This window comes from Ascaphus truei, chromosome 19 (assembly GCF_040206685.1).
Source record: "Ascaphus truei isolate aAscTru1 chromosome 19, aAscTru1.hap1, whole genome shotgun sequence".
NCBI classification, from domain to species: Eukaryota; Metazoa; Chordata; class Amphibia; order Anura; family Ascaphidae; genus Ascaphus; species Ascaphus truei.
The window spans coordinates 27123960-27150750 of record NC_134501.1 but is presented as its reverse complement, the minus strand read 5'-3'; the positions used below and the strand labels follow the sequence as shown (position 1 = coordinate 27150750).

Below are 26791 nucleotides of genomic sequence, written 5' to 3'. Positions count from 1 at the left end.
GCATCAACACAAACCTGTCCCTACTACTCCGGGGGATGACTAGTTCTGTACAGCAGAAGACATAAGGTCTGATGACTGTATAGCATTGCTAGCCTTTTGTCAGTGACCAGGTTATAGGTATGTTTTGTAAGTCTGATAAGTCACCATCTACCAGGATAGTTTATTTCATTCTGCAGATTGGAAACAAGTTAACAGCCAGACAGAGATTTTAGTTTAATGGGCAAAAAAGACTTTTGCTGAAAAAATAAAATAAATAACACAAGCGGACACACTCCAGTACTAGCTGGTTTTGTAATGTTGACACGCGCTGTAAACTGGCATCAAACCCCAGTGTCTGTAACAGCTGGATGTGATCGAGATTTACGGCCTGCGTCTTTCTATTGTTCTGACTTCTGCGCCATACACCAGGGAAATCAAATAATGTTCTGGGACTTAATGCTACTGCAGCTCTATCAGAATTATTATTATTTTTGGAATGTTACAAAATGTTGCTCTGATCTTTTAAAGTTGGCTTCTTTTTTTAATTTTTTTTAATTTTTTTTACATGTTATATTGTAAAGTAAAATATTAACGATTAAGGCAGCAATCTTCCCTAATTAACACCCTTTGCGCTACAAGATTCTAACTGGGGGTTCCTTTAGAGTCGACACGTGCACATGTTCCGGAGAATCCCCAGTTACCGGTGAAGTATTACTTCCAGATATTTAAAAAAAAAAAAAAAAATTTAAGGGGGATTTAAATTGCCATCAAATAGGAAACTGCACCCGATGATGTGGCTTCCTATTGGCCAGAGATTGAGGGAGATTTAAACACTAACTTGGGAGTGGGCAACTCCTGTTTGTGGCCCTTGAGGACTGGTCAGCTTTTCAGGATATCCCTGCTTCAGCACAGGTGGTGCAGTTGTTACTGAGCCACCTGTGCTCAGAGAGATCCTGAAAGCTGGTCTGTCTGTGGCCCTTGACTGGTGTTGCCCACCCCTGCTCTAACTTCATGGGTATTTACCAGTACCCAGACCTGCATGTACTGTGTGGAGGGGAAGAAACAACCAGGAGAGAATGTTGCATTAAATAGAGAAATGGTTCCCCCTGCATGCACACTCATTTTAAAACTTGTGTTTTATTCCTTAAAAATCAAGGTCACGGGCTATTGTGACATCTCCAGGCATAACACGCCTTTAGATTAGTTTAGGATTTAACAAGCCTATTTTGAAGTCTACATGGATAACAGCTGCCTGCTGGGGTGAAGCAAGTGGTTTCCATGTGAACACTACTACAGGCATTGGGACGTCAAAACAATGAACAGCTTGGAAAAGGGTAAAGAAATGTGTTGGTAATCTGCATGACATGGCTCCCTTGGAAGATCATGTTCGGGAGGAACGTTACCGTGACCATGTTGGCTGACTTTTCTTCCTATTGACGCCCTCAGAATTGCAAGACCCCCATGTGGGGCAAAATGGAAGCAAAGCGTTTCAATGTAACCTGATTAACTGCGTATAATTGGGTATTATCAAGAAGTCTGCTGTATGAGAAGACACTCCACATACGGATAGCTTGTGCTGCAGCCCAGTTAAGAGAACCTTTAGGCTGGGGCCATGGTACCGCAGACCATGCGGTGAGAGAACAGACTGCCTTAAGGCAGTGTTCGTGTCAATGTGGCGTACGTGCGCGCAGGAGGAGGCGCGTGTTGCGCATGAGATCAGTTCAAACTGATTTCTTGGGGTGTCAGGCCGGTCACGTGAGCGGTTCGCACAATGAGGGCGAACCAGCTCCATGACGCCCCTAGGAATGCCCCCCATGGCCAGGGAAAGCACCAGCTTTCCCACAGCTTCCGCGTGGGTGAAGGCACCATGGCCTCAGTCTTCATGTTTTCATGTCTGGTAATAACTGTTTAATATATACAGAGAGCTATGGATGTTAAATAAATCGCGCTAAATAATCTCAAGCAATGGACTGCATGGTTGTCCTCTGCCGCCATGTTCAGTGGTTTGCGTCTCTCCTGTCCCACTGTCGCCTCCTATCATTTATGGCTTTGCCTGTGACAGTGACCACTTGGTAAGTGTGGGATTTTAATGTAAAGTTTTCATTCGAGTTTACTTAAGTGTTACAAGTATCTCAACTGCTGGGTAATTTGGTTATATTGCATCTTCCTTTCATCTACAGCAGGGGAGCGCCGAGTTTGATCTGCGTGTCCCGCTTACCCTGTTTGCCAGCGTCAAATGATGCCGCGAGATCATGTGACCCGCGGCGTCCTTTGACGGCGCGCTGCCATGGCGATGGGCATGTGATGCCATGGCGACACGTCACAGCAACTTTTCTGAATCCCGTTAAGTGAGTTAGAGGCCTCACAGGATCCCCCGGCATTTCATTTAAATGCCCTGGGGAAGAGCGCGGGACCTCTGCAACCGCCGCGCCCCCCTGATCTACAGCAGTGGTTTTAAAACTTTTTTTTTCTTCTTCTTTTTTCCCCCCATTTAAGGCACTCTATAATTTTGTGATTCTGCAGAACCCCAACCCTCTCTAATAGCGCGTCTGAGATCAGATGCATTGTAAGGAACCCCAACCCTCTCTAATAGCGCGTCTGAGATCAGATACATTGTAAGGAACCCCAACCCTCTCTAATAGCGCGTCTGGGATCAGATACATTGTAAGGAACCCCAACCCTCTCTAATAGCGCGTCTGAGATCAGATGCATTGTAAGGAACCCCAACCCTCTCTAATAGCGCGTCTGAGATCAGATGCATTGTAAGGAACCCCAACCCTCTCTAATAGCGCGTCTGAGATCAGATACATTGTAAGGAACCCCGACCCTCTCTAATAGCGCATCTGAGATCAGATGCATTGTAAGGAACCCCAACCCTCTCTAATAGCGCGTCTGGATCAGATACGTTGTAAATTATTTTGTACTAGCTGATATACCCGGCGTTGCCCGGGATTGAATGGTCCCGCTCCCCCCCTCTGTCCACTCACCCGCTATCTCTGCTCCCCATTGCCCTCTCTGTGGGTGGGTGATTTAGTGACTGGGTGAGTTAGTGACTGGGCGGGTGAGTTAGTCAGTTAGTGATTGGGTGGGTGAGTTTGTGAGCGGGCGGGTTAGTGAGGGCGGGTAAGTGAGTTAGAGAGCCACGTGCTCTCTGTGTGTGTGTGGGGCGGGATGGGGGGGTGAGCGCCGGGTGAGAGCGGCCTCACCGGGTGAGAGAGCGGCCTGTGTGAGGGGAGAGCCGCGTGCTGTGTGTGGGGGGGGGGGGAGAGCGCCGGGTGAGAGAGCGGCCTCGCCGGGTGCTCTCTGTGTGTGTGTGTGGGGGGGGGGTGAGGGAGAGCGCCGGGTGAGGGAGAGCCACGTGCTGTGTGTGTGTGTGTGTGTGTGTGTGTGTGTGTGTGTGTGTGTGTGTGTGTGTGTGTGTGTGTGTGTGTGTGTGTGTGTGTGTGTGGGGGGGGGGGGGGGGGTGAGGGAGAGTGCCGGGGGGGGGGGGGTGAGCGCCGGGTGAGAGAGCGGCCTGTGTGAGGGGAGAGCCGCGGGCTCTGTGTGTTTGTGTGTGTGTGTGGGGGGGAGTGTGAGCACCGGGTGAGAGTCCCCCGCTGTGTCCCGGGCGCTCGCTCCGCTCCCCCGCTGACTGTAGCGGCGCCGGGGGGGGGGGGGGGGGGAAAATGGGGGGAGTAGGAGGAAAAAGCGCGGGAAAGCGGGAGACCCGGTGTGTGGTGTGTGTGTCCCCTTCACTCCGCCTCAGGCCAATGAAAGGGGAGCGGGCGGACCAAGGGAGCAATCTCATTGGCCTGGCCCAAGGCCCAATGCGATTGCCGCTAGGGACACAGGGAGGGACACAGGGAGACACATACAGACACGGACACATAGAACACTTTCAGAAATATATAGTAGATTTGCTGCAATTTACAAATTATCTGAAAATTGCAGGGAGCCCTGTAGGCTTGTCCTAGGAACCCGAGTTTAAACCCGTTGATCTACAGAGCGTTGAACGATGTGTTCTTGCAGTGGTTGTCTGATGACTATGTATGACATTGGTTCCCTGTACCGTGAGTGACCTCTCAAATTGTAACACAGTGTCAAAAAGAGCATTTCTAATGTATTTAGGGTGTAACCTTCCTTCAAGTGGTTTCGATTTATTTTGTTCCAACTTTTGCAGTTTTCTAAGAATCCTGACATGGAAGGGTTTTTGGACAGTACTCCCCACATCTGGTGGAAGCCAAACCAAAGCGTTAAATCCCTCACATTCCCGAGGGGACAGAAGAGCCAGATCAGATTCGAACATTTTGTTCAAGGCATCTATTGCAACTCCTTACACATGTCCGGGGGGACGCAGGGGTGCATAGAGCATGTGGAAATAGGCTTGTTGCTCCCAATATCAGTGAGGAGCATCGATTTTCGTTTTGTTTTTTTTTAGTGTGTGTGTGGGCACACACCGTTTTGCATAAGTATTCACCCACTACTAATAATGTCACATGTTGTTGAATTACAAATAATGTATGCACAGTTATTTCAAACGAACGTTAAAAAAAAATATTATTAATTCAGCTACAAAGCTGTATTGGTTAAACTGAACGCTGTTGTATGAGGAGGAGGTTAAATGTCAGCAACGGAAATGTACAAAATGAAATTTACTGGTTGCATAAGTATTCAACCCCTTAAGTCAGTACTTGGCGGAAGCCCCTTTTGCAGCCATTACTGCTGTGACACTTTGGATCGGTCTCCAGCTTTCCACAGTAGGATGGAATATTTATGGCGAGACTTGAAGATCGCAGTCCAGCGACGATCCCCAACAAACTTATCAGAACTTTGTCAATTTTCCCATGAAGAATGGTCAAAAAATGTCACCGTCCTCCTGTGCAAATCTAGCAGAAACCTGAGCAAAAAGACTCTGCGGTAATGGCTGCAAAAGGGGCTCCTACCAAGTATGGACTTAAGGGGTTGAATTCTTATGCAACCAGTAAATTTCATTTTGTACATTTCCGTTTCTGACATTTAACCTCCTCGTCGTATAATAGCGTTCAGTTTAACCAATACAGCCTTGTCAGTGTCACATTCGCGGTAGGGCAAACCTGTGTGTATATGTTGCTGAATGATCATTTCAGTGCGCTCATATCTGTCTTGGTAAATGATAAAGAGCATTGTTCCCATTTTGGTCCCTTTTTTGTTTCATGCGAAGAAAGGGAAAATAATCATAAATAGGTCAGGCGAGACCTTTTTATTGGACTAAAATGTTTATAGTACACAAGCTGTGGGGCCTCTTGTTAAGGTTTTGGGAGCTGCTCAAAGTGTGTGTGTGTGTGTGTGTGTGTGTGTGTGTGTGTGTGTGTGTGTGTGTGTGTGTGTGTGTGTGGTGATTATGACATTATTATGGCATATGAACTCTAAGGGGGTAAATATTTTCTACCACATTTCTTTATATACAGCTGAATTGTATTTATATTTTTGCAGTTTCATTATTTGGTTTTGATTAGTAATGCACCGTGTGTATTCTTCATTTATCATCCACAGCAAATGTATAAAACTTGTTCTTTTCCATCAGAAGCTGTGGTGTGTTTCTTTTTAACGCACGCAGACCTGGAGAATGTAATAGCCTGTAACAGAAAGTAAACAGCTGCACTTACACATCTAATCCATCTCCTAACACACTGCCCCAAACCACTTCCTACAGCTCCTTCCCATACTGCGCCTGCAGCAATTCCTAAATCCCTCATGGACGTCCCATGGGAAGAGGATGCAAATAGCCTCCATACCATGGCATAGCATGAATTTCATGTTCCGCATTAATGTCCGAATACCCATTTTACACAGTCACTTTATTTTATATCTAACCACTATAAACAATGCTGGTAGTTTGGGTGGGTAAAGTGCTTCTTTATACACCCTCTGTTGTAGATAAATACACTAGATGGACGAATAAAACGTACAATGAATGGTCTCATTAACTTGTAAAAGTCAACAAAGCCATTACATGTTAATGGGATTACATTTGCCGGTCCATCAGGAAAAATCCTGGTATTTGTACAGTGTTACATGGGTAATGAATGGCTGGGACGTGTATTTTTTTTACATTGTGTAGGTTAGGGGTGGCCAACTTCTGTCCTCAAGGGTCACCAACAGCAAAGGTGGCTGTCAATGACTAAGCCACTGTCTGAGCCACCTGTGCTGAAGCAGGGATATCCTGAAAAGCTGACCTGTTGGGGGCCCTTGGACTGGACTTGGCCACTCCTGACTTAGGTTATATCCCACCTTATCTTGCTTGATCTCTGACACTGTTGACATCCTCTTCTACTGTCTACACTCTTGGTTTCCATAACAAAGCCCCGTCCTGGTACTCTTAATCTCTCCCACCACTCTTTTTCTGCTTGTTTTGCCAACATGTCTTCATGCCTCGCTGACCTTTCTTTTGGTGTACCTCCCCTGTTCCTTTTTTATAGTAGGCAAAGAAGGGTGGGTCCCTTCCATTTAGTAACAAAGGAGGGAGCGGGAGTAGGGGGTATTTTGCCATTTATTGGCCCAGCAAGTACGGGTAGTTATGATACAAGCTTGCTAGCCTGTCACGGACCTTCAGGTTGCCTGAGCAGTTGGAAAGCTTGTAACATATCACCTTTTATCCATAGTGGATATGTTCTAAGCTTTCCAACTGCTCAGGCAACCTGAAGGACCCCGAGAGGCTGGAAAGCTTGTATCATATCAACTACCGGTACTTGTTGGTCCAATAAAAGGCAAAATACCCCCTGGTCCCGCTCCCTCCTTAACTATCCTTTTATCAGCTCTGATGAGGCCATGGTGGTGTGAGGGTAAAGAAATCACCCCATGGACAAAAAAAAATCCCCCATTTGGAGGCCCCTAAGAAATGTAATTTCTACTCCCTTTGCCAATGAAATAAAAGATTTGCTTTTAGCAGCGTTGGCTCTGTTTAAGGAAACCAGTTAGGTTGTTACAGAAGGTTGTGTTTTTTTTAATTTGTTTTTTCTCCCTTTTCCCCCCTTTCCTGCCGGCTGTATGGGTATTGCCCAAGGTCACAAAGCTCACCAGTTTCTTAAACTTTGGATCAACCCACATAAGTGGTAGAGCTGTTAAACTTTGGAGGGCTTTCAATTTTATTACAGTTCCATGTGTAGGCATGTCCCTTTAACCAATACACTGCCAGGGGCCTGCATTGCGTTTCAGGCACCCTCTGGCAGCAAAAGGGTCAAGAAGCCTTGTATCTACTGCCCGATGGAGCAGAAAATTGCTCGGTGTGTGTGAAATGCAGTTCCTAGAACATCTGTTAATGTGTCACTGGCTTCTCTGGTTTGATTTAACACTTTGTGTGGGAGAAAAGTCCCTTTCACTCGGCAGCGAACCTGAAAGCCCTGGGTGGAAATGTGTAGCTGCCAGTGTTGGCCAAAAAACGTTACATGTTTTCTTTTCCATGTCGCGTTTGAATCCTTCCAGCGAGAGGAATTGTTACAGCCGCCGCATTTCCAAGTAATCTTGAAATAATTTTGGACAGCATGGCTATAAATGTTTTCTAAGTGCTGGGGGATCAGGCGTCGTACTGTGTGGCTGTCACAATTCTGTGTGCGTCTCTGCTATAGATTTGGGATGCTCAACTCAGTCCCCAAGCCCCCCCCCCCACACCCCCCACCCCCAACAGGTTATGTTTTAAGGATATCCCAACTTCAGCATAGGTGACTCAGGCTTCGACAGCCACTGCTTAAGCCACGTGTGCTGAAGCTGAGATCCTTAACCTAACCTGTTGGAGGGGGGCGGGGATTTTGAGGACTCGATTGAGCACCCCCGCTTTAGAGGTAGCATGTGACCGTGTTCCTTCGTATAACACAACGTATCCCGGTATAACACAGAATATCAGTTGCCATACTGTACAATCGTAATTTGTAGTGCTGAATCTATTAATGTATCCCACCAAAAAGGGACAGTGAACCTACTACATCTATATATTATTATTATTTTTATTTAATAGGGGACACCTTTACAAAGAGTTAGCCTTTCTTCTCATTGGAGACCAATTATTAGGAACCCGGAAGATCAATCACCTGCAGCAAATCTACTATATATTTCTCAAACAGTCATATGTTTCTATGTCTGTATGTGTCTCCCTGTGTCCCTCCCTGTGTCCCTAGCGGCAATCCCATTGGACCTTGGGCCAGGCCAATGAGATTGCTCCCTTGGCCCGCCCGCCCCCGCACACCTCTCATTGGCCTGAGGCGGAGTGACGGGCCAAAGGAGAGACACACACACACACTCACTCACTCTCCTCGGATCTGCGCCAGTCCCACTCTACACCCCCTCTCACTCCCGTCGTGTGTGTGTGTGTGCCCCCCTCACCGCAAACCCCCCGCCCCCCCTCACCGCAAACCCCCCGCCCCCCCTCACCGCAAACCCCCCGCCCCCCCTCACCGCAAACTCCCCGCCCCCCCCTCACTGCAAATCCCCCCCGCACCGCAAACCCCCCGCCCCCCCTCACCGCAAACCCCCCGCCCCCCCTCACCGCAAACCCCCCGCCCCCCCTCACCGCAAACCCCCCGCCCCCCCTCACCGCAAACCCCCCGCCCCCCCTCACCGCAAACCTCAGCCTCCCCGGCGCCAAGCCTCCTCCACCTCACCTCTCGCACACCGCCAGCAAAACTCCCGCCGCCTCTCACACGCCGCCTCACTCAGCTCTTCTCATCGCGGCCCCGTCTTACCGCCGGGAGCGCCAGCAAGCAGTTAACCCCCCCGCGGCCGAGCCGGGAGCACCGGGGGCGCAAGGAGGTAACCTCCCCCCCCCACACACACAACCCCCCCCGCGGCCGAGCCGGGAGCACGGGGGGCGCAAGGAGGTAACCTCCCCCCTCACACCCCACCGCGGCCGAGCCGGGAGCACAGGGGGCGCAAGGAGGTAACCTCCCCCCCACCACACACAACCCCCCCCCCCCCGCGGCCGAACCGGGAGCACCAGGGTCGCAAGGAGGTAACCTTCCCCCCCCCCCCCACCACACACAACCCCCCCCGCGGCCGGGAGCACCGGGTGGCGCAAGGAGGTAACCTCCCCCCCCACACACACAACCCCCCCCCCTGCGGCCGAGCCGGGAGCACGGGGGGCGCAAGGAGGTAACCTCCCCCCTCACACCCCACCGCGGCCGAGCCGGGAGCACAGGGGGCGCAAGGAGGTAACCTCCCCCCCACCACACACAACCCCCCCCCCCCCCCCGCGGCCGAACCGGGAGCACCAGGGGCGCAAGGAGGTAACCTTCCCCCCCACCACACACAACCCCCCCCGCGGCCGGGAGCACCGGGTGGCGCAAGGAGGTAACCTCCCCCCCTCCACACAACCCCCCCCTCCACGCAACCCCACCCCCCCCACACAACCCCCCCACACACACACAACCCCCCCACACACACACACAACCCCCCCCACACACACAACCCCCTCCCCGCTGGCGCAAGGAGGTACACACACACACTGACACACACACACACAGTGACACACACACACTGACTGACACACACTGACTGACACACAGTCACACACTGACTGACACACAGTCACACACTGAAACACAGTCACACACTGACACACACTGACTGACACACAGTCACACACTGACTGACACACAGTCACACACAGACACTCGCCCACTCACCCACTCACCGCCGCACGCAAACACTGACTGACGCACACTGACTGAGGCACACACACACACTGACTGCCTGACACACACTGAATGGCGCCCGCGCACACACATTGACTGACGCGCGTACACACACCCTGACTAACGCACACACCTGAGACACACATACTGACTGACGCACACACACGCACACACACCCTGACTGACGCACGCACACACACCCTGACTGACGCACGCACACACACCCTGACTGACGCACGCACACACACCCTGACTGACGCACGCACACACACCCTGGCTGACTCACGCACACACACCCTGACTGACGCACGCACACATACACCCTGACTGACGCACGCGCACACACACCCTGACTGACGCACGCGCACACACCCTGACTGACGCACGCGCACACACACCCTGACTGACGCACGCGCGCACACACCCTGACTGACGCACGCGCGCACACACCCTGACTGACGCACACGCGCACACACCCTGACTGACGCACGCGCACACACCCTGACTGACGCACGCACACACACACCCTGACTGACGCACGCGCACACACACCCTGACTGACGCACGCGCACACACACCCTGACTGACGCACGCGCACACACACCCTGACTGACGCACGCGCACACACACCCTGACTGAAGCACACACACCCTGACTGACGCACACACACACACACCCTGACTGACGCACGCACACACACACCCTGACTGACGCACGCACACACACACCCTGACTGACGCACGCACACACACACCCTGACTGGCGCACGCACAGACACACTGACTGGCGCACGCACAGACACACTGACTGGCGCACACACACACACACACTGACTGGCGCGCACACACACACACACTGACTGGCGCACACACACACACACACACTGACTGGCGCACACACACACTGACTGAGGCACACACACACGCACGCACACACTGACAGTGTGTGTGTGTGCGTCACTCAGTCTGTGTGTGTGTGTGTTTGTGTTTCTGCGTCAGACTCACTGACGCACGCACGCACACACACACACACTGACTGACGCACACACAATGACTGACGCACACACTGCATGAGGCTGTAAAGGGGGACAAACAGAGCTGTAAAGGAGGGAGGGGGGGACTGGGTTGATGTGAATGGGGGACAAACAGAGAGAGGGGGGAGGAGAGAGGAGACAGAGAGGAGCGGGAACATTACATCCCGGGCAACGCCGGGTCTCTCAGCTAGTTGAATATAAATCATACTGAAAAAATTGCAGCATCCATTGTGCATGTTTCATGTAACATAAAAGGGGACGGTCATTGATCAACATTTTCACCTCTCTGCATTAAAGCAAGGACACCCCTCCAAAGTTAAGCATATTTATTTATTTCCCCTATATTTGTTGTGTAACTTATGATGTTTTTTTTTTTCAACCAAAAGTTTTTTATTTTTGTTGAGTGCATGGTACAATAATCACATTTTCTTCCAACCCATTGTCTTATACAAATGTATCCACAACAACTCAAATTATAATTATACTCACAAAAGACATACTAGGGATACGAACAGACCAACAAGACGTACCGACATACTACACCAGGGGGGGGAGGTAGAAAGGGGGGGGCGGGGAGGGGGATGCCATCGAACGATTCCAGTTCAGCTGGGCTCCACATAAGGGTTGTGGTTCTCGCTGCTTCCCGTACTTCTTGGGCTTATAGAACAGCTGATCCGCAAGATCGCACAGTGACTGCTGTCGTAGCGTTGGTTGCTGAACTCTTCTGGAGTATCTTGGCTCTTGTCTATCCTTTTCTCTGCCCCTTTTATTTATCTCCTTGTTTTGACAAACGTCTATGTCTCCCTGTCTTGTACACTTCATCCAAGGAGAACGCGTCTACAACTATTAAAGCAGTATATTGGAGGCGTTGACCCCAGGGATATCGTTCAGAGCTAGCCATGGTGACCAGACTTTGAGAAAATTTGTGCCGGTGTCGTTAACCAGACTTGTTAACTGTTCCATCCGGCAAACGAGCCAAATTCGATTTCTGATTTTTGGGATGTTTGGTGTGTCCGGTTGCTTCCACAATGCTGCGAGTTCGCACCTCAGGGCGGTTGCAAAATGTGCAATTAATTTGTGCTCCGACCTGTTTAGCCCCTGAGTGCGTCTGGCCAGCAGAAACAACCAGGGGTCCAAAGGGATCGTGCAGTCGAGAATTCTCTGAAGCCAATTTCTGATCTCCTCCCAGATTGGGAGTACCTTGGTGCAGCCCCACAGCATGTGTAGCAAGTCTGCCTGCTCCCCACATTGTTTAGGGCACAATGGGGGGTAACCTCTGACAAACTTTGATAATCGTGTTGGAGTCAGATACCACCTCATTAGGACTTTATACGCGTTCTCCTTTAATGTCGTGCAAATCGAGCTTTTAGCTGCCGCCAAGCTAATTTGATCCCAGTCTTTGTCCTCTAATGTGTCTCCTAGATCTCTTTCCCACCTGTTCCTATATTTTAATGTCACGTCAGCGTCAGGAGTTGGACAGACCACCGCTTTATACATTGTAGAGATAAGTCCCTTGGTTCCTGATCCAACAGAACAAAGCTGCTCAAAATTAGTGCGTTTAGCGCGGATGGGAAATTTGTCATAGAAAGCTCTTAGCTGGAGGTATCTAAAGAATTCTGAATTTGGAATTGACTTTTCAGACTTAATTTGCTCAAACGATTTAATCGATATTCTACCCTCCGGGTGTCGAAGGCGAGTATAACCCTTCTGTGTCCATGTAATAAAATCTTTCTTCTGCAGGCCCGGAGCGAAATCAGGGTTCCCCAAAATTGGGGTCATCAAGGAGTGTTGTCTCATCAAGACGTGCTTATATTTGCTTTTGTCCCAGACTGCCAAAGAGCTGACTACCGCGGGGAGCGGGTTTGTGAAGTCCTTGCGGACCTTGTTTGGAAGCCATATCAGGTCCTGCAATGCCACCGGGGCACAGCAGGCCGCCTCCAGCGCTACCCATCGCCTCTGGATAGGGTGGGTATGCCACTGGATGATTTGGGTTAATTGGGCCGCTCTATAGTACGACAACAGGCAAGGTACCGCTAGTCCTCCTTTTGTAGTGGGTCGAATTAGTATACTAGTTTTGATACGGGGGGTTTTATTACCCCAGATAAATTGCACCATTGCGGACTGTAACCGAAGGATCTCCTCCCTATTTATTGGGACCGGAAGAGTCTGAAATAGGTATAGTATCCTGGGTAGGAGATTCATTTTCAGTGATTGGATCTTCCCGATCCAGGATATGTTGTACCCTGCCCATTTCCGGAGATCTTCCTTCAGTGTCCGAATTAATCTGGGGTAATTCGCTTTATAAAGGGTATCTGATTGTTTTGTGATATTTATTCCTAGATATTTGATGCAGAAGGCTTGCCATTTGAATTCAAAATTTAGTGTGATCAATTTCTCAGTGGCCTTAGGTAAATTGATATTCAGTGCCTCTGATTTTGCCTGGTTAATTTTAAATCCCGATATTGTATTAAATTCCCCTAGTAATTGGAAGACGTTCGGCAGAGAGGTGAGGGGCTGTGATAGAGTGAGTATCACGTCATCAGCATACAGGGCCACCTTGTGTGGCTGGTCGCTGATTTGGATTCCTGTTATATTTGGGCTGAGACGGATGTGTGCCGCCAGGGGTTCAATACAAAGCGCAAAGAGGAGGGGTGACAGGGGACAGCCCTGTCTAGTGCCGCTCTTTATCTGGAATTCTTCCGAAGGGAAGCCCTGGTGTCGGACCTTCGCCGTCGGTCCCTGATACAAAGCGAGAATTGCCTCTATCATTCTCCTTCCCAGCCCGAACGCCCCAAGCGTCGCCCTCAGGTAGGGCCAGTCTATTCTGTCGAACGCTTTTTCAGCATCTAGACTAAGCACCATAGACGGGATATGTTTTTTCTGCGCCAGATCAATTAAGTCAATAATCCGTCTGGTGTTATCAGCTGCTTGTCGACCACATATGAACCCTACTTGATCAGGATGGACCAACTTGGACAACACCTGGTTAAGGCGATTAGCTAACAGTTTGGAAAAGATTTTTATATCCGAGTTTATTAACGAGATGGGTCTGTAGCTTTTACAGTCCGCTGGGTCTTTTCCTTGTTTGTAGATTACAGAGATTGACGCCTGGAGCATCGAGCTCGGGATAGGGGCACCATCCAGAAAGGAATTACATAGTTTTAGTAAATGAGGAGCTAGTATTTTACGAAATTTCTTATAATAGAGGTTGGAAAAGCCATCTGGGCCTGGGGCCTTGGCTGCTTTCAATGACTTCATTACCTCTAGAAGTTCCTCGCTAGTAAATTCTGCCTGCAGTGCGTCCCTCTCCTCTCTGGTTACTGTAGGCAGCTGTGCCTCAGTCAAGAACGTCTTAAGCCGTGTTTGTGTGGTTGGCGTATGAGCCACCTTCGCCCCATCGTATAGGGTCTCGTAATATTCCTTAAATTCATTGACAATTTTTTTTGGGTCCGAGGTCAGGTCCCCTTGTTTTGTTCGAATTGTATGAATTTGGGAGACCTGTTTTTTGTCTCTTAGCTTATTGGCAAGTAGGGTATCTGGCCTGTTTGCTTTTTCAAAATATTTCCGCTTAGTCCATGTCAGCTCTTTTTCAGCCCGGGAGGTTAACAGAATATTCAGTTTGGTTTTGGTGTCTAGCAACTCCTTAAGGGTCATCGCGTCTTTATTCTTTTTGTGTCGAGTTGAGAGGACTGCTAATTCTGCTTGTAAGTGATTGATTTTTTTGTCCTTCTCTCTCTTTCGCCTGCTTGCAATCCTCATGAGCTCTCCTCTCAGAGTCGCCTTATGGGCCTCCCATAAGATAGCCTGCGAAGTCACACTTCCTATATTCTCCTGAAAATATTCCCTGATCTTGTCCCCTACGTTTTGTGCAATTGCGGGGATCTTTAGTAAAACTTCATTCAGTTTCCAGTTCGCTCCTGGTCTGTCTAGAATAAAATCGGAGCACCGCAGCTCTATCGGCGCGTGATCTGACCATGAAATATCATGGATGCCCGAGTGGGAGATCTGTGAAACCATTCTACTAGAGACAAAGAGATAGTCTATCCTACTATATCTGTCATGGGGGTGGGAGTAGAATGTAAATTCTTTGTCCTGGCGATGTTGTTCCCTCCATATATCTAACAGGTTATTGGTTCTCAACCCTCTATTCCAGGTTTGCCTAATTTTTGAGTTGACTTTGCCACTCGGGGTGCATCTATCCATTGCTGGATCTAGTGTCTGATTAAAATCGCCCCCTAGTATTATGCACCCCTGCGCTATCTTCCGGAGGATGGAGAAGAACCTTTCCAGGAAGGCTTCTGTGCCTGTACTTGGTGCATAAACACTTGCCAGTGTGACCAGCTGACCTCTGATTTCGCCGTTTATAATCAAAAATCGGCCGTTGTAGTCTTTTTTGATGGTCTTAATCACGAAGGGCAAACGGTTATGCAGTAGTATGGCTACTCCTCTTTTTTTTTTGTTGGCTGAGGCTGAGAACCAATTCCTAAATCTATAGTCAATAAATGTTGGTGAACTTGTTTTGGAAAAATGAGTCTCTTGTAAGAGAATTATGTCGGGGTCTGTTTTCTTGTATGTCGCTAAAGCTATCCTGCGCTTCCCCGGATTATTAAAGCCTTTCACATTGTGTGAAATGACAATGATATCTTTATTCATGTGTGTATTTGCAAACCTTCTCTCTATTGCAGTCAGCCATCGGAGCCCTCGATGTCAGCGCTGAGGGTCTTTCAATTCTTTCCAGAGCTTCGGGCCGCCGTCTGAAAGCATAAGGGGGAATACATATTCTATGTTGACTTTCTCTCTGAACACTTTGCGCGTAAGGGTGTTCCTTACTCCTATTCGGGAGTTCTTGGACTGGAATCCTCTCTGCCGAGACCTGTGGCTGTGGGGAGGGGATACAGAGGAAAACACATTGAGGGGACGTACATACACATATAACACTTATTGAAACATTTAAGAACTGTCGGGTGAGTGGGCGAGAATAAGCTCCCCCACTCACCTTCGTTGCCTCACTTAGGCGTGCAGCCCTGGCGGAGTCTGGGATGGCCCTCCATCCCCCTCTCCCGTCTCGAATGGCTGGCCTAAGGGGGTCTTGCATGGGCCACGCTCGGGGCTTTTCCCCTGCGCCCATGTGGAGACTCATGTTCAAGGCTTACGTGAGGGGCAACCTCCCTCCCCCCCTCCCCCAACCATGCTATCTACTATTGTAACTCCAACCTCGTACTTGTCTAAGCTATTTCTTTAACTCTTAACCCGTAAAATAACTTGTGGGGTATAACCTATTACTTGTAACTGCTAGTCCCTGCTGACTGCCTATCTTCTAGACTGCTTGTCCCTGTTCTCTTAGTGTGGTATGTGCGGTGAAGTCTCTAGGTTCGGAACTAATTTGGCCCTTAGTTAACCATCCCATCTAACCGCTTGTGTCTCTTTAAACTATGTGAGGAATCTGTGTGTTGAAGCTCTATCTATCTCATGTGGGTGTAGTGTGTGTGCTGGCAGGTCTCTGTAGCCACTGTAGATATATCAATATTTTATTAGTCTTTTCTTCTCTTTTTTTCTCTTTCTCTGCCGCCCTCCGTCACTGGGTGGGCCGCGTCCTGGGCCTTCCTTTGTTTGCGTCGCCCATCTCTCCTTCCCGCCGTCTTTTTGAATGACCGGCTGTGTCCTTCCCTTCCCCGCTTCTCGCGAGATTTGTGCTTCTTCTGCCGCCGGCTGTCAGGGGTTTTCCTGTCTCCTTCGTCTGCCCCCTCCAAGATGGCGTCCGCTCCATTTCCGGTGACGTCTTTCCGTTGGGCGCCATTTGCTCTGCATCAGCCCGCGTGAGAGGATGTCTCTTCACCTGTTCCCGCGCTGATGCGCCCTCTACTTCCGTGAAGACGCCTCGTGGTGAAGCTGCTTCTGTGGTGCCATGCTGGGTGTCGTGCGTTTCACTGCGGCCGGCCATTTTCCTTTCCAGGTAAGGTTTTACCTTTTGCAGGCTTGAGGACTTTCTGGGTAGACCTTTTTCTCCACTTGTGGCGGCACAGGACTTTGCGGACATGGTGTTAACGGCGGGCTTAGTGGTGTAATGTCTATCTCGGCAGTTTTGGTGATTGGTGACAAGCTCTCCATTTATTTATTTATTAACTTCTTCGGGTAAAACCGCTACCCCAACTTTAACTTTAACCCTGGTTTGGGGGTCTGCTATTAACTTCAGATCTCTGCAGGGACTGTAGGCTCCCGGGGCGTTGTGGGCGAACCGGCTGTCCTCCATTCCGTTTCTTCTCCCCGTTCTTCCCTCCTGGGGCTTTTTGAGGGGCCGTCCCTCAGGCCTAGTTTATTGAGGAAGTCCTCTTTCTCCTCTATCTCCTTCATTGCAATGACCCTTCCGTTCTTTATAACCAATAGGCCGAACGGAAAGGTCCAGCGATACCGGACAGCTCGGTCCCTCAGCAGCCTTGTGACGGGCTGCAGGGCCCTTCTCCTTGCCAATGTTATTGGGGATAGGTCTTGGTACAGTTGCAGCGTGGCCCCCTCAAATCTACAAGTGCCTTCCGCTCTGGTGCACTTAAAGACCGCGTCCCTAGTCTTGAAATAGTGCAGCCTAGCGATGACATCGCGTGGCTGCTCTGTTGCTGCAGGGCGGCTTCTGAGGGCTCTGTGGCAGCGATCCATGGCTCTTTCTGTTACAGGCAAGTCCGGCAAGAGAGTCTCCAGCCACCTGGCAGTGAATGCTTCCACATCGGTTATTGTCTCTGGGATGCCGCGAATTCTGACATTATTCCTGCGGTCCCTATTCTCTGCATCCTCTTGCCTCTCCATAATCTCCGAAATCTGCGATTGCATGTACGCCGCTCTTTTGTCAGCCTTTTTAATTTGTTTATTAACGGTCACCATTTTGTCCTCGAGGGCCCCTGTACGCTCCCCCAAGCCCTGAACTTCTTTTTTTAAGTCTTGGAGCCCAGTGTATATCATGCTCTTCATATCCTGGTACAGTCGGTCAAAGTCACAGCGACGAACCGGCTCCTCTGGATGGTCGTCTTCCCGGTCTGACTCTGAGCCTGCAGTTGATTCTGGCGCCATTACTGTGTCTGCGCTCCGTGTAGTGGAGCGGCCCAGATATTTTCTCATATCCCCTTCCTTCTTCTTCTTGGGGTTGCCCGGGGCCATCACAGGAGTTGCTGCTGTGCTTTTGTTGTATTTTGGGCGTTTTTGGGTTGGTGGTTACTGCTATTACAGCGTTGTTAGTGGAGGTGGGGAACGGAGCTCAACTATTATGCCTCCATTCACTTCAGCCTCGCGCATGCGCCTCGTAACTTATGATGTTTAAGTCAGGGGAGCGCAAACTAGGGGGCGCTAGATTTTCTGGGAGGGTGCAGCAGTTACAGAAGCCCCGCACTCTTCCCCAAGACATTTTAATTAAATCCCGGGAGGAAACTGATCGAAAGGCAATCCATGCCTTAAAATGTTTAAAGGCTCCAGGGCCAGATGGTTTTGCTGCTTAATTCTATAAGACATTGTTCAAGAGCGTGGTAGAACCATTAACAAAACTATTGAATCATTTATTAATTGGTGACGAATGCCCTAGTAGTTTCACGCAGGCAGATATAAAAGTAATCCACAAGACTGGCAGAAGTCCAGATGATGTGGCCTCATATAGACAAATTTTGCTACAAAATATCAATTTATAAATGTATATGCAAAAGTTCTGGCTGAAAGATTGAAGATTCATTTACCATCTGTGATATCCCCCGACCAAAGGGGGTTCATTTTGGGCAGAAATCCTACTTTAAATATTAGGAAAGTGTTGGCTGCGATTCAACAGGTACAACACATTTTGACTGCAGAGTCCCCATGCTTTCTGAGTCTGGATGCTGAGAAGGCTTTTGATATGGTAGTGTGGGATCATTTATATACTGCATTACAGACATTTGGGATCCATGGCGAATTTGGAGATGCTATTAAGGGGATTTATACTAACCCAAAAGCTAGGGTTTTTGCGGGCAACTTCCCTTCACAGATATTTGATTTAAAGAGTGATCAGACAGGGTGGCCCTCTATCTCCTCTACTATTTGCCATAGCCCTGGAACCATTGGATATCTATTTGAGGAATTGTCAAGAATTTGAAGGGATAAGGATAGGGAAAACAGAGATTTAAAATTGCCATGTACACGGACAACACCTTATTGTTAACAGACCTGAAGTCGCCTTTCCTGTTCTGGAAACTTTGGATATTTTTGGTTCATTCTCGGGCTACAAAATAAATATTGCAAAATCAGAAGCCCTGAATATAGGATTATACAAAATTCCGGTATGGCAAGGAAAATGCCCTTTTATAATCGCAGCCAGCCAGCAGTAAAAAATATTTGGGAATCTTGATCCCGTCAAATTTAAAAATATTGTATGATATAAATATTAGTGCTGGTATAGCCAAATTGTGCAAAAACTCTAAGGCCTTGTCCATTCTCCGGCCTCTCATGCGGAGGCGTGCTCACGCTGTGCCTGGCCTGCGCAAGCAGGAGCTTTTGCCTGGCCGGCGAGGCAGTGAGCGCTCTTGCGAGGCGAGGCGGTACTTGGGACTCTTTTCCCCCCCCCGCCCTCCAGAGCATAAACACCCATCCTGCTGACAGGCAATCTCTCCCCCGTCTCGTTGGGACACTTCTTCTCTCCCCCACGCAACAACTCACCCCGCTCCCGTCCACATCTCTCCCCTGCTCCACTCACCTCTCCTCATTGGTTGCTTTGGAGGACACGTGAGCGGACTCAATCTCAATCTAAAATTTCACTGTCGGGTGAAAGTCAGCACGCTTCCGCACGCCTGCGGAAGCGTGCGTGAGCCCCTGCTAAAGCCGCTCTCATTGCGGCTGCAGGGGCTCACTGTCGAGCGTCAGCGCGGGTCAGCACCTATGCCCATGGCCTTAGTAAATGGAAAGCACTGCCGCTGAGCATTCTTGGGCGAATAGGACTTATAAAAATGGTAGGCATTCCAAGAATGTACTATTTATTAATGATGTTGCCACTATTACTATGGAAAAGAGACTCGCAACAACTAAATAGACACATCAAATTTTATCTGGGGAGGTAAGAAGCATAGAATCAGTCTGGCAAAACTGAAATTGCATAAAGATACAGGAGGCTGTTCCCTTCCAAACTTCAAAGTGTAATTATATGTCTGTTCAAAATAGCAAGAGAACGGCTAACAAATATACATGTTTTGACGCTTCCTGTGATGGATATTTCGGCTCCAATAGCCTTTTCAGCACTTACACAAATTCAAGATCAAAGTATACCAGTAACAGTTAGAAACAAGATATTGTTCGGACTCAAGGAGAGCCTGCAAGTAACTCCTGGGTATTATAAAAGAACCCATGGCATTGATAAATTCACATTTTCTATCAGCAGAGAACAGCCTAATGTCTTTGAATGTGGATGTTTTAGACTCTAATTTAAAAAAAAGACTTTATTCAAATGTAAAACTCGATACTTGTATAAACCTCTCACTAATTCAAGGAATCTGGGAGAGTCGTATATCCAATTGGAGAGATTTCCCAGTGCTCCCAGACTGGAATCTTGTTTTGCAGACTTATAACAGGCTAAGGAGAGCTGCTCCAGCAATGCATGTGCACGAAATACAATTTAAGATACTCAACAGAGCCTAAATTAGCTCGGCACAATTAGAAGAATATAGACAAGACATCTCCAGTAACTGTCCTAAATGTGGATGTGCCAATGCCAATTTTTTGCATTGTATATGGGAATGTGGCAAGACCAGATATTTCTGGAATAAAATCACCCAACTCCTGAGCAGGCAGGCTGTTAAACAGGAAAATACATATGGATTATAGGCCTTTTATTGTTTGGGCTCCTGACTCCCTGGCTTACCCGTCCAAACCCAGATCAAGCCTTGATAGATATCATTCTCCTTTCGGCAAAAAGTGTATTGTGGACTACTGGATTCAATCCAGTCCTCCCTCCATCTCCCAACTGACAACCCAAATAGATCAATAGATATGTTTAGATGAGAAGTATACTATGAAAATGTGCCTAACAGACCAGAATTAATCCACAGATGGATTTAGTGTACAGAAAGTGATGGACAAATGCAAGGTTCTGGGTCATGGCGCTAAAGAATTATCTATATGGAGGCTGTATAGAGTCATAATTTACAATTTTTGTACAAATGCAAATTACAATTGCACGAGTTGGTTCAATGCTGGTGCTAGTGTTTTTTTATGTATATTTGTATGCTTAGGTTAAGATATATCCCTGTGTCCCACCCTAATCCGCAGATCCCCTTAGAGGCCATCAGTTTTTTGTTTTGTTTAAAAGTTTGTTTGTTTAAAAGTGAAAATAGGAGAGAATTTGTAAGAAGCCAGCGTTCACGGATCTGACAGCCTAAAGATTTGGGATGAAAATATTTTATGGCTTTCCATGTATATGATGTAAACATATGTCTACATCTACAATAAAGAATCGTAAAAAAAAAAAAAAAAAGTAAATGCTGGGGACTGCGCGAGGCCTCTGCAACTTCCTTTACCTTGGTGTCCAGCGACACGTCGTCATGGCAACGCAGCATCAAATGACACCATGGGGTCACATTGCCATAGTAATGTGATGTCACATGACATCGCGTTGTCATTTGACGCTGGAGCCAAGGTGGGGGAGGGGGAGCGCAGGAGAAAAAGTTTGCGCACCCCTGCTCTAAGTCGTACAGAGACTAGAACTCTATCCTCGCGCTTTGCTCAGATGTTCCCTGAAGCAGTTCCTCCATACATCTCTCGCCTCTTTGTATCTTCCTCTTCAGATTTGAAGTTGCATCTCCAGAGCACAGACTATGGGACCTTTCTGGCCAACGAAGCCTCACCACTGGCGGTGTCCGTCATCGATGATAAGCTGAAGGAGAAGATGGTGGTGGAGTTCAGGCATATGAGAAACCAGTCGTATGAGCCACTGGCGAGCTTCATGGACTTCATTACGTAAGCGACTGAGATCCCTCCCCAAAGCATTTCTCTTTTCAGGAGTGTCCTAGACATTGTAGGTCCATGTTTAGGTAGTTGGTTGAAAATGTCTATAATCCTCGTTTGTGGTCCATCACTGCATCAAAAGCGGTCCATATGATATGGAGCAATGTTTTTATATTTTCTAGTAAAATTGTCAACTTTTGCCTGATCATGGCTGAAATGTTATTAAGCAGCACAACATAGATAAAATATTTCAATCTATATATCTCTCTATCCTTTCTGTAGTATTAGATAATACTTATTGATTGAAAAAGTATATATCAACTCTTAATGCCATTTTTAATGAGTTTTAATACTCTGAGCATCTTTTGGTTTTAACACCGTTCCCCAGCAGTGCAAGAGTTTTGGCAACAAATGATCACAAACAGGAAAGTGTTACAGTGTTCCGAGCAGTAGATTCTGGCTGAGGTGAAAGCTGTAACAATAGACAAGGTTTATATATTTATTTATTTATAAAATATTTTACCAGGAAGTAATACATTGAGAGTTACCTCTCGTTTTCAAGTATGTCCTGGGCACAGAGTAAAACAAATAGTACATGGTTACAAGTACAGTTACATAAATGAACAGGGTATACATTATATACAAGACATTGCGTGCACAGTTAAAGAAAATGTATATTATGAGCGTATGAAACAGTTACAGACCAGATTAAAGTGTGAGACAGCCTTAGATTTGAAAGAACTTAAACTGGTGGTGGATGTGAGAGTCTCTGGTAGGTTACATTGTAGCTGCTGAGTTACACAGACTGACGGATTGGTTCAGCAGCAGCCATTAAATGAACCCAGAGCGCAGGTTATTTACTGCTCGATCATGGGAGAACAAATCTATCGGCATCTTAGGTCATTGGTTTTCATTAAAGGGAATCAAAGGCTGCTTATTTAAACCCCCAATACAAATACTGCGGTGAGGAATGCATCTTCATTATCCTTTTTTTGTTATGGTTTAGGAAGGTGAAGAAGGAAAAACGGATCTCCTCCTTCACCTTCCTCATGTCTATTCACTGACGGTGGCACATCCAACCCTGGGCCACTGGATCTACAAAAAGGACGAATTACCACAAGAACCTGAAGTGAGTCTGTTCCAGTTTGACCCCTATCAACTTATGTCGCAATGAAATAGGATGTTTATTCTACTGGTCACCAGCAGGTGTAAATGATTATCCTTACTGCTGTGTTGAGTGGGATCATTTTTAAACCAGGTTACATCCTTTTGGACATTTAAATAGTATATGGTTGTCTTAATCCAGGCATTATTCTGCTACTACAGTTTTTTCTTTAGAGCACCATACAACACGCTTTTTTATATTTTGTTATGGTTTAGATCAACAATTTAAAAAAATTATTAAATATATAGAAATGTTTGTTTAAAAAAATAAAATAATCTAGGCCCTAGCAGTAATAGTATTGTTGACGCTGTCCCCATACATTTTTTTACGAGGTTACTCGGAGACGCTGTACGTTTGTGGCTCTTTCCACGGGTCTTAAACCATGGATGGGATTATCTACTTTATGCTTTAACCCTCTCAGGCGTTGCAGCTTCCTCTGGCAGACAGAGGGTTAAAATGTCAGGCAGATTACATTTTTCATGGAGTCAGACGTGCACCCCCTAAGTATTTTATATTTTTGTACACACCTGTCGTGTGGTGTGTGGTGTGTGGTGTGTGGTGTGTGGTGTGTGGTGTGTGGTGTGTGGTGTGTGTGTGTTCGAAGCCTGCACTGCGTTGTGTTGCTCGTGTCTGTCAGAGAACAGTTAATGAATAACTTATTATTGATCTGTTGCTTTGGATATGTCCTTATCGCGAGCCAGTGAATACAATGAGATGTGACTGACACAGGGAAGGTGGTCTGGAAAAGCACAGCTATGACTTTGCCTGTGGCGTGTTGGCAACACGCTGTGGTTATTTCAGTGTAACATGCAGTGCTAACAATGCAAATACTAGATGCAAGATTGAGGGTGTTTTATTTTGCAGCACACCTAGGGGTCACTGTGTTGCACCTAAAGGTTTAATCCAGAGGTGACCAACTCCAGTCTTCCAGGGCCACCAACAGGCCAGGTGTTAGGGGTATTCCTGCTTCAGCACGTGGCTCCGTCCTAATGAGCCACTGATTTGAGTCTCTGATTAAGCCACCTGTGCTGAAGCAGGGATATCCTGAAAACCTGACCTGTTGGTTGCTCTTGAGGACCCTAGTTGACCACTCCTGGTTTAATTCACAGACTAGTTTAAGAACGACTGGCAATTGTTTTTAAATGTATATTTTTACACTTTTAATGGTGCAAAACAACTGGTTCAAAAGTGTTATTTTTATATATATTTTTTTTTAGCGGTCTTAGTCTGATGTATTTTGCTGCTTAATCCTCAAATCTGCAGCAAAATATTTTTTTTTCTTTTGATCTTTGTAAAATTGTCGGCATTCATCAAACAGATACACAGAGGTGGCTGAGGAACATGGTTCCGGGGAGCTACAGAGCAGGGAGACCTTAATGTCGCCGGGTACACGACTTGGCGTTCACTTTCCGTCTTGCCCATTACAATGCTTCTTTTATCTCTGAAATCTGATCCTACATTTAAGAGCAAAAAGCGTTTGAAATATTAAGTGTCCGTATCTGGGAGGTCAAAATGAAGTTCACACCAGTGTCCAGAGCAGCTTAAAGGTTCCCATAATAACCTCCGAAGCGCGAGATCGTGGTTATTAACATTATTAGACACAAACATTGAATAGGACAATGGACTCCTACAGGACAGCAAAATAGAAACAAATCCTATGGGTTTAAAAAAAATAATCAGTGGTGAAGTCTTAGATGATTTTTACTGCATTAAAAAAATCAACTCATGTCATTTTTAATGGGTTTTACTATCCTTTGCTTGCTGTCGCAGGCTCTGGCACGCATCTTTGAGCCCAGCAGTGCAAGAGCTTTAGCAACAAATGATTACAAGCAGGAAAGTGTTTGCAGTGTTCCCTGCTGGAGCCTGGCTGAGCTGAACGCTGCAACAATAGACCATGTTACCCATGGTAATATCAGGTTAGATTATAGTTCAATTCCACTGACGGCCATTACGTGAACCCAGGGAGTAGAGTGAGCTGATCGATCGCGGGAGAACGGCTCGATCAGCAGCTGGGGTAACTAGTTTACATTAAAGGTAATCAAACGCTGCTGCATTTTATTAAAACAAAACAAAGTGCCGCAGGCCTGTTGCTTTACGGGAAATACATGAATTCACGCTCAATCCTTGGGGTACAATTAGCGGGGTTTACATTTCTTTTTCGGCACTTTGAGACTGTCCCCTTTAACCCTTTTGCTGCAATTCCCGAGCAGTGTGCTGCAGGTCTTATCTGGCACTGATGGGGTTAGGTTCCTGAGAGCTTGTGAAGGATCATGTTGAATAATTGTTAGAGAGAAGTAACTGGGAAGTGGGTAACATTGGAAGGGATTGCTGTTTTCTGCTGGTCACCTGACCCTTTATCCGGTTTATGGTGATCTAGATTCAGTCTGTAGGAGCCGGCTTGATCCTCTTCAGAAGCGTTCCGCTTTGTTAGAGGCGGAGGTGGTAACTAGGAGGTGATGTCCCTGCCTTTGAAGTAGCTTAATCAACTTCATGTGACTTCAGGCAGTCAGTGTCTTCATGGGCCTCAAATACTGAAATCAGGTAGCGAGCTCTGCGGAGCAGGAACTCATGTGTACAGCGCTGTGTACAGCGCTGCGTGCAGCCGGTGTTATACCAGAAATAATATCCGTACAGCTAAAGCAAAGCAGAGAGCAAGTGTGTAATTACAGTGCGGTATCCTGAAACGGAATGAAGATCTTGGTAATGTGGGTTTATCCCAGGCTGCTGCTGCTGTTATGTAAGTGCAGATGTAAGTTGGACGCCTTTGACTTCTGAAACGGGTGAGAGCCAACTGCTTAGGTCAAGTATCTAATATGTTAACTGAGTTTCCCACAGCTTGGCAGGCCCCGTCCAGCTGGCAGAACTGCAAGTTATTCACTGACAAAAGTTTTATAGCTGTGGTTCATATTAGCCGCAGTAACCCGGCTCTCCCCTCCCCAGCACCTGGCGAAGGAAATGTTCCTGCAAAGTGTCCAAGTGCCAAGTGCGGTTTGTCCATCGCTCCAAACACTGACAGGACTGCACGTTTCCCGACATTTATAGCATCGGCAAACCTCATTAGAAAAGCAGCAGGGGAGGAAATAGCTGGGCCGGACAATGCCATTGGGTATAAGAGCCTCCCGTTCAGGAACACGCTGTCCATGTGGTAGAGGGGGGTTCTGTAGCACGAGGCTGCTGTGTACTGCACTGGTGGGCAAGGTGCGTGACGGGGGGTTGCGTCTTACAATGTAGTTTCATTTGGCTGTAAACGGTTATAAATGGGTAGTATTGCCCCGCGGTTACTATTCTAGCTGTTAAAAACAACCGTCCTTTATAATAGTTAATAGTACAGAATTAATGGCTGGGACACTTCTTAGCCATGGTGTTCCTACTTATCCAAGACCTTTAATTTGTCTCAGCTGTTTCAGCCAAGCTGGAACGCTGTGGCTCTGTTTTATGAAGGGATCCTATCAACCGAGACAGTAAAGCTGGTAACACGGTGTGTCCTGGGCTTAATCTGAAAGCTTCAGTGCCAGTAAGACGTATTTAAAGTGCAATCCCTACTATTTTGCCAAAAAAAAACCTTTTGGACACGTCCTGGTCTACCTTTAAAAAATGGAAATGGACGTAATGTAAATGGCATTTTTTTTAAATGTTATTTTTTGTTTCTTTGGCAATTAAGAATATTATTTCTTTTCATCGGGGTCTCCGAGTGGATAGAGGTGGGTGGCGTGCTTGTAAATGGTGTTTACTCAACCTCACCCCGTCGGAGCCAAGGAAGATTTGAGAGAAGGGCTTTGCCTGCGCAAACTCTTGTTCAGCTCCTACTAATATTGCACAGGAGGGAGGAAATCTAATCCCTCCCATGTCTCGACTTACTATGTTTATTTTGTTTTAGATACTTCTAATTTTACTTTGAAGAGTGTCTCTTTGATTTTTGTGTTTTGTTTTTGGGTGGGAGAGGGGAAACCCACATAGATTTATCACCTTAAACATTTCTTCCCCATCGTGTATATTACGTTGCCTGTTTGTTTTATTCCTGGCAAAGGCTCC

The 26791-nt window shown here is 47.4% G+C and overlaps 1 protein-coding gene across 1 annotated transcript in view; it reads left to right on the top strand.

Moving 5' to 3' along the window:
• The window catches only part of ATP6V0D1 (ATPase H+ transporting V0 subunit d1), a 75679-nt gene that overhangs the window by 30817 nt on the left and 18071 nt on the right, over positions 1 to 26791 (top strand). Inside the window, exon 2 of the mRNA XM_075577032.1 lies at positions 21435 to 21606. Coding sequence (XP_075433147.1) covers positions 21435 to 21606 — 172 coding nt within the window. The remainder of the gene's footprint in view (positions 1 to 21434; positions 21607 to 26791) is intronic.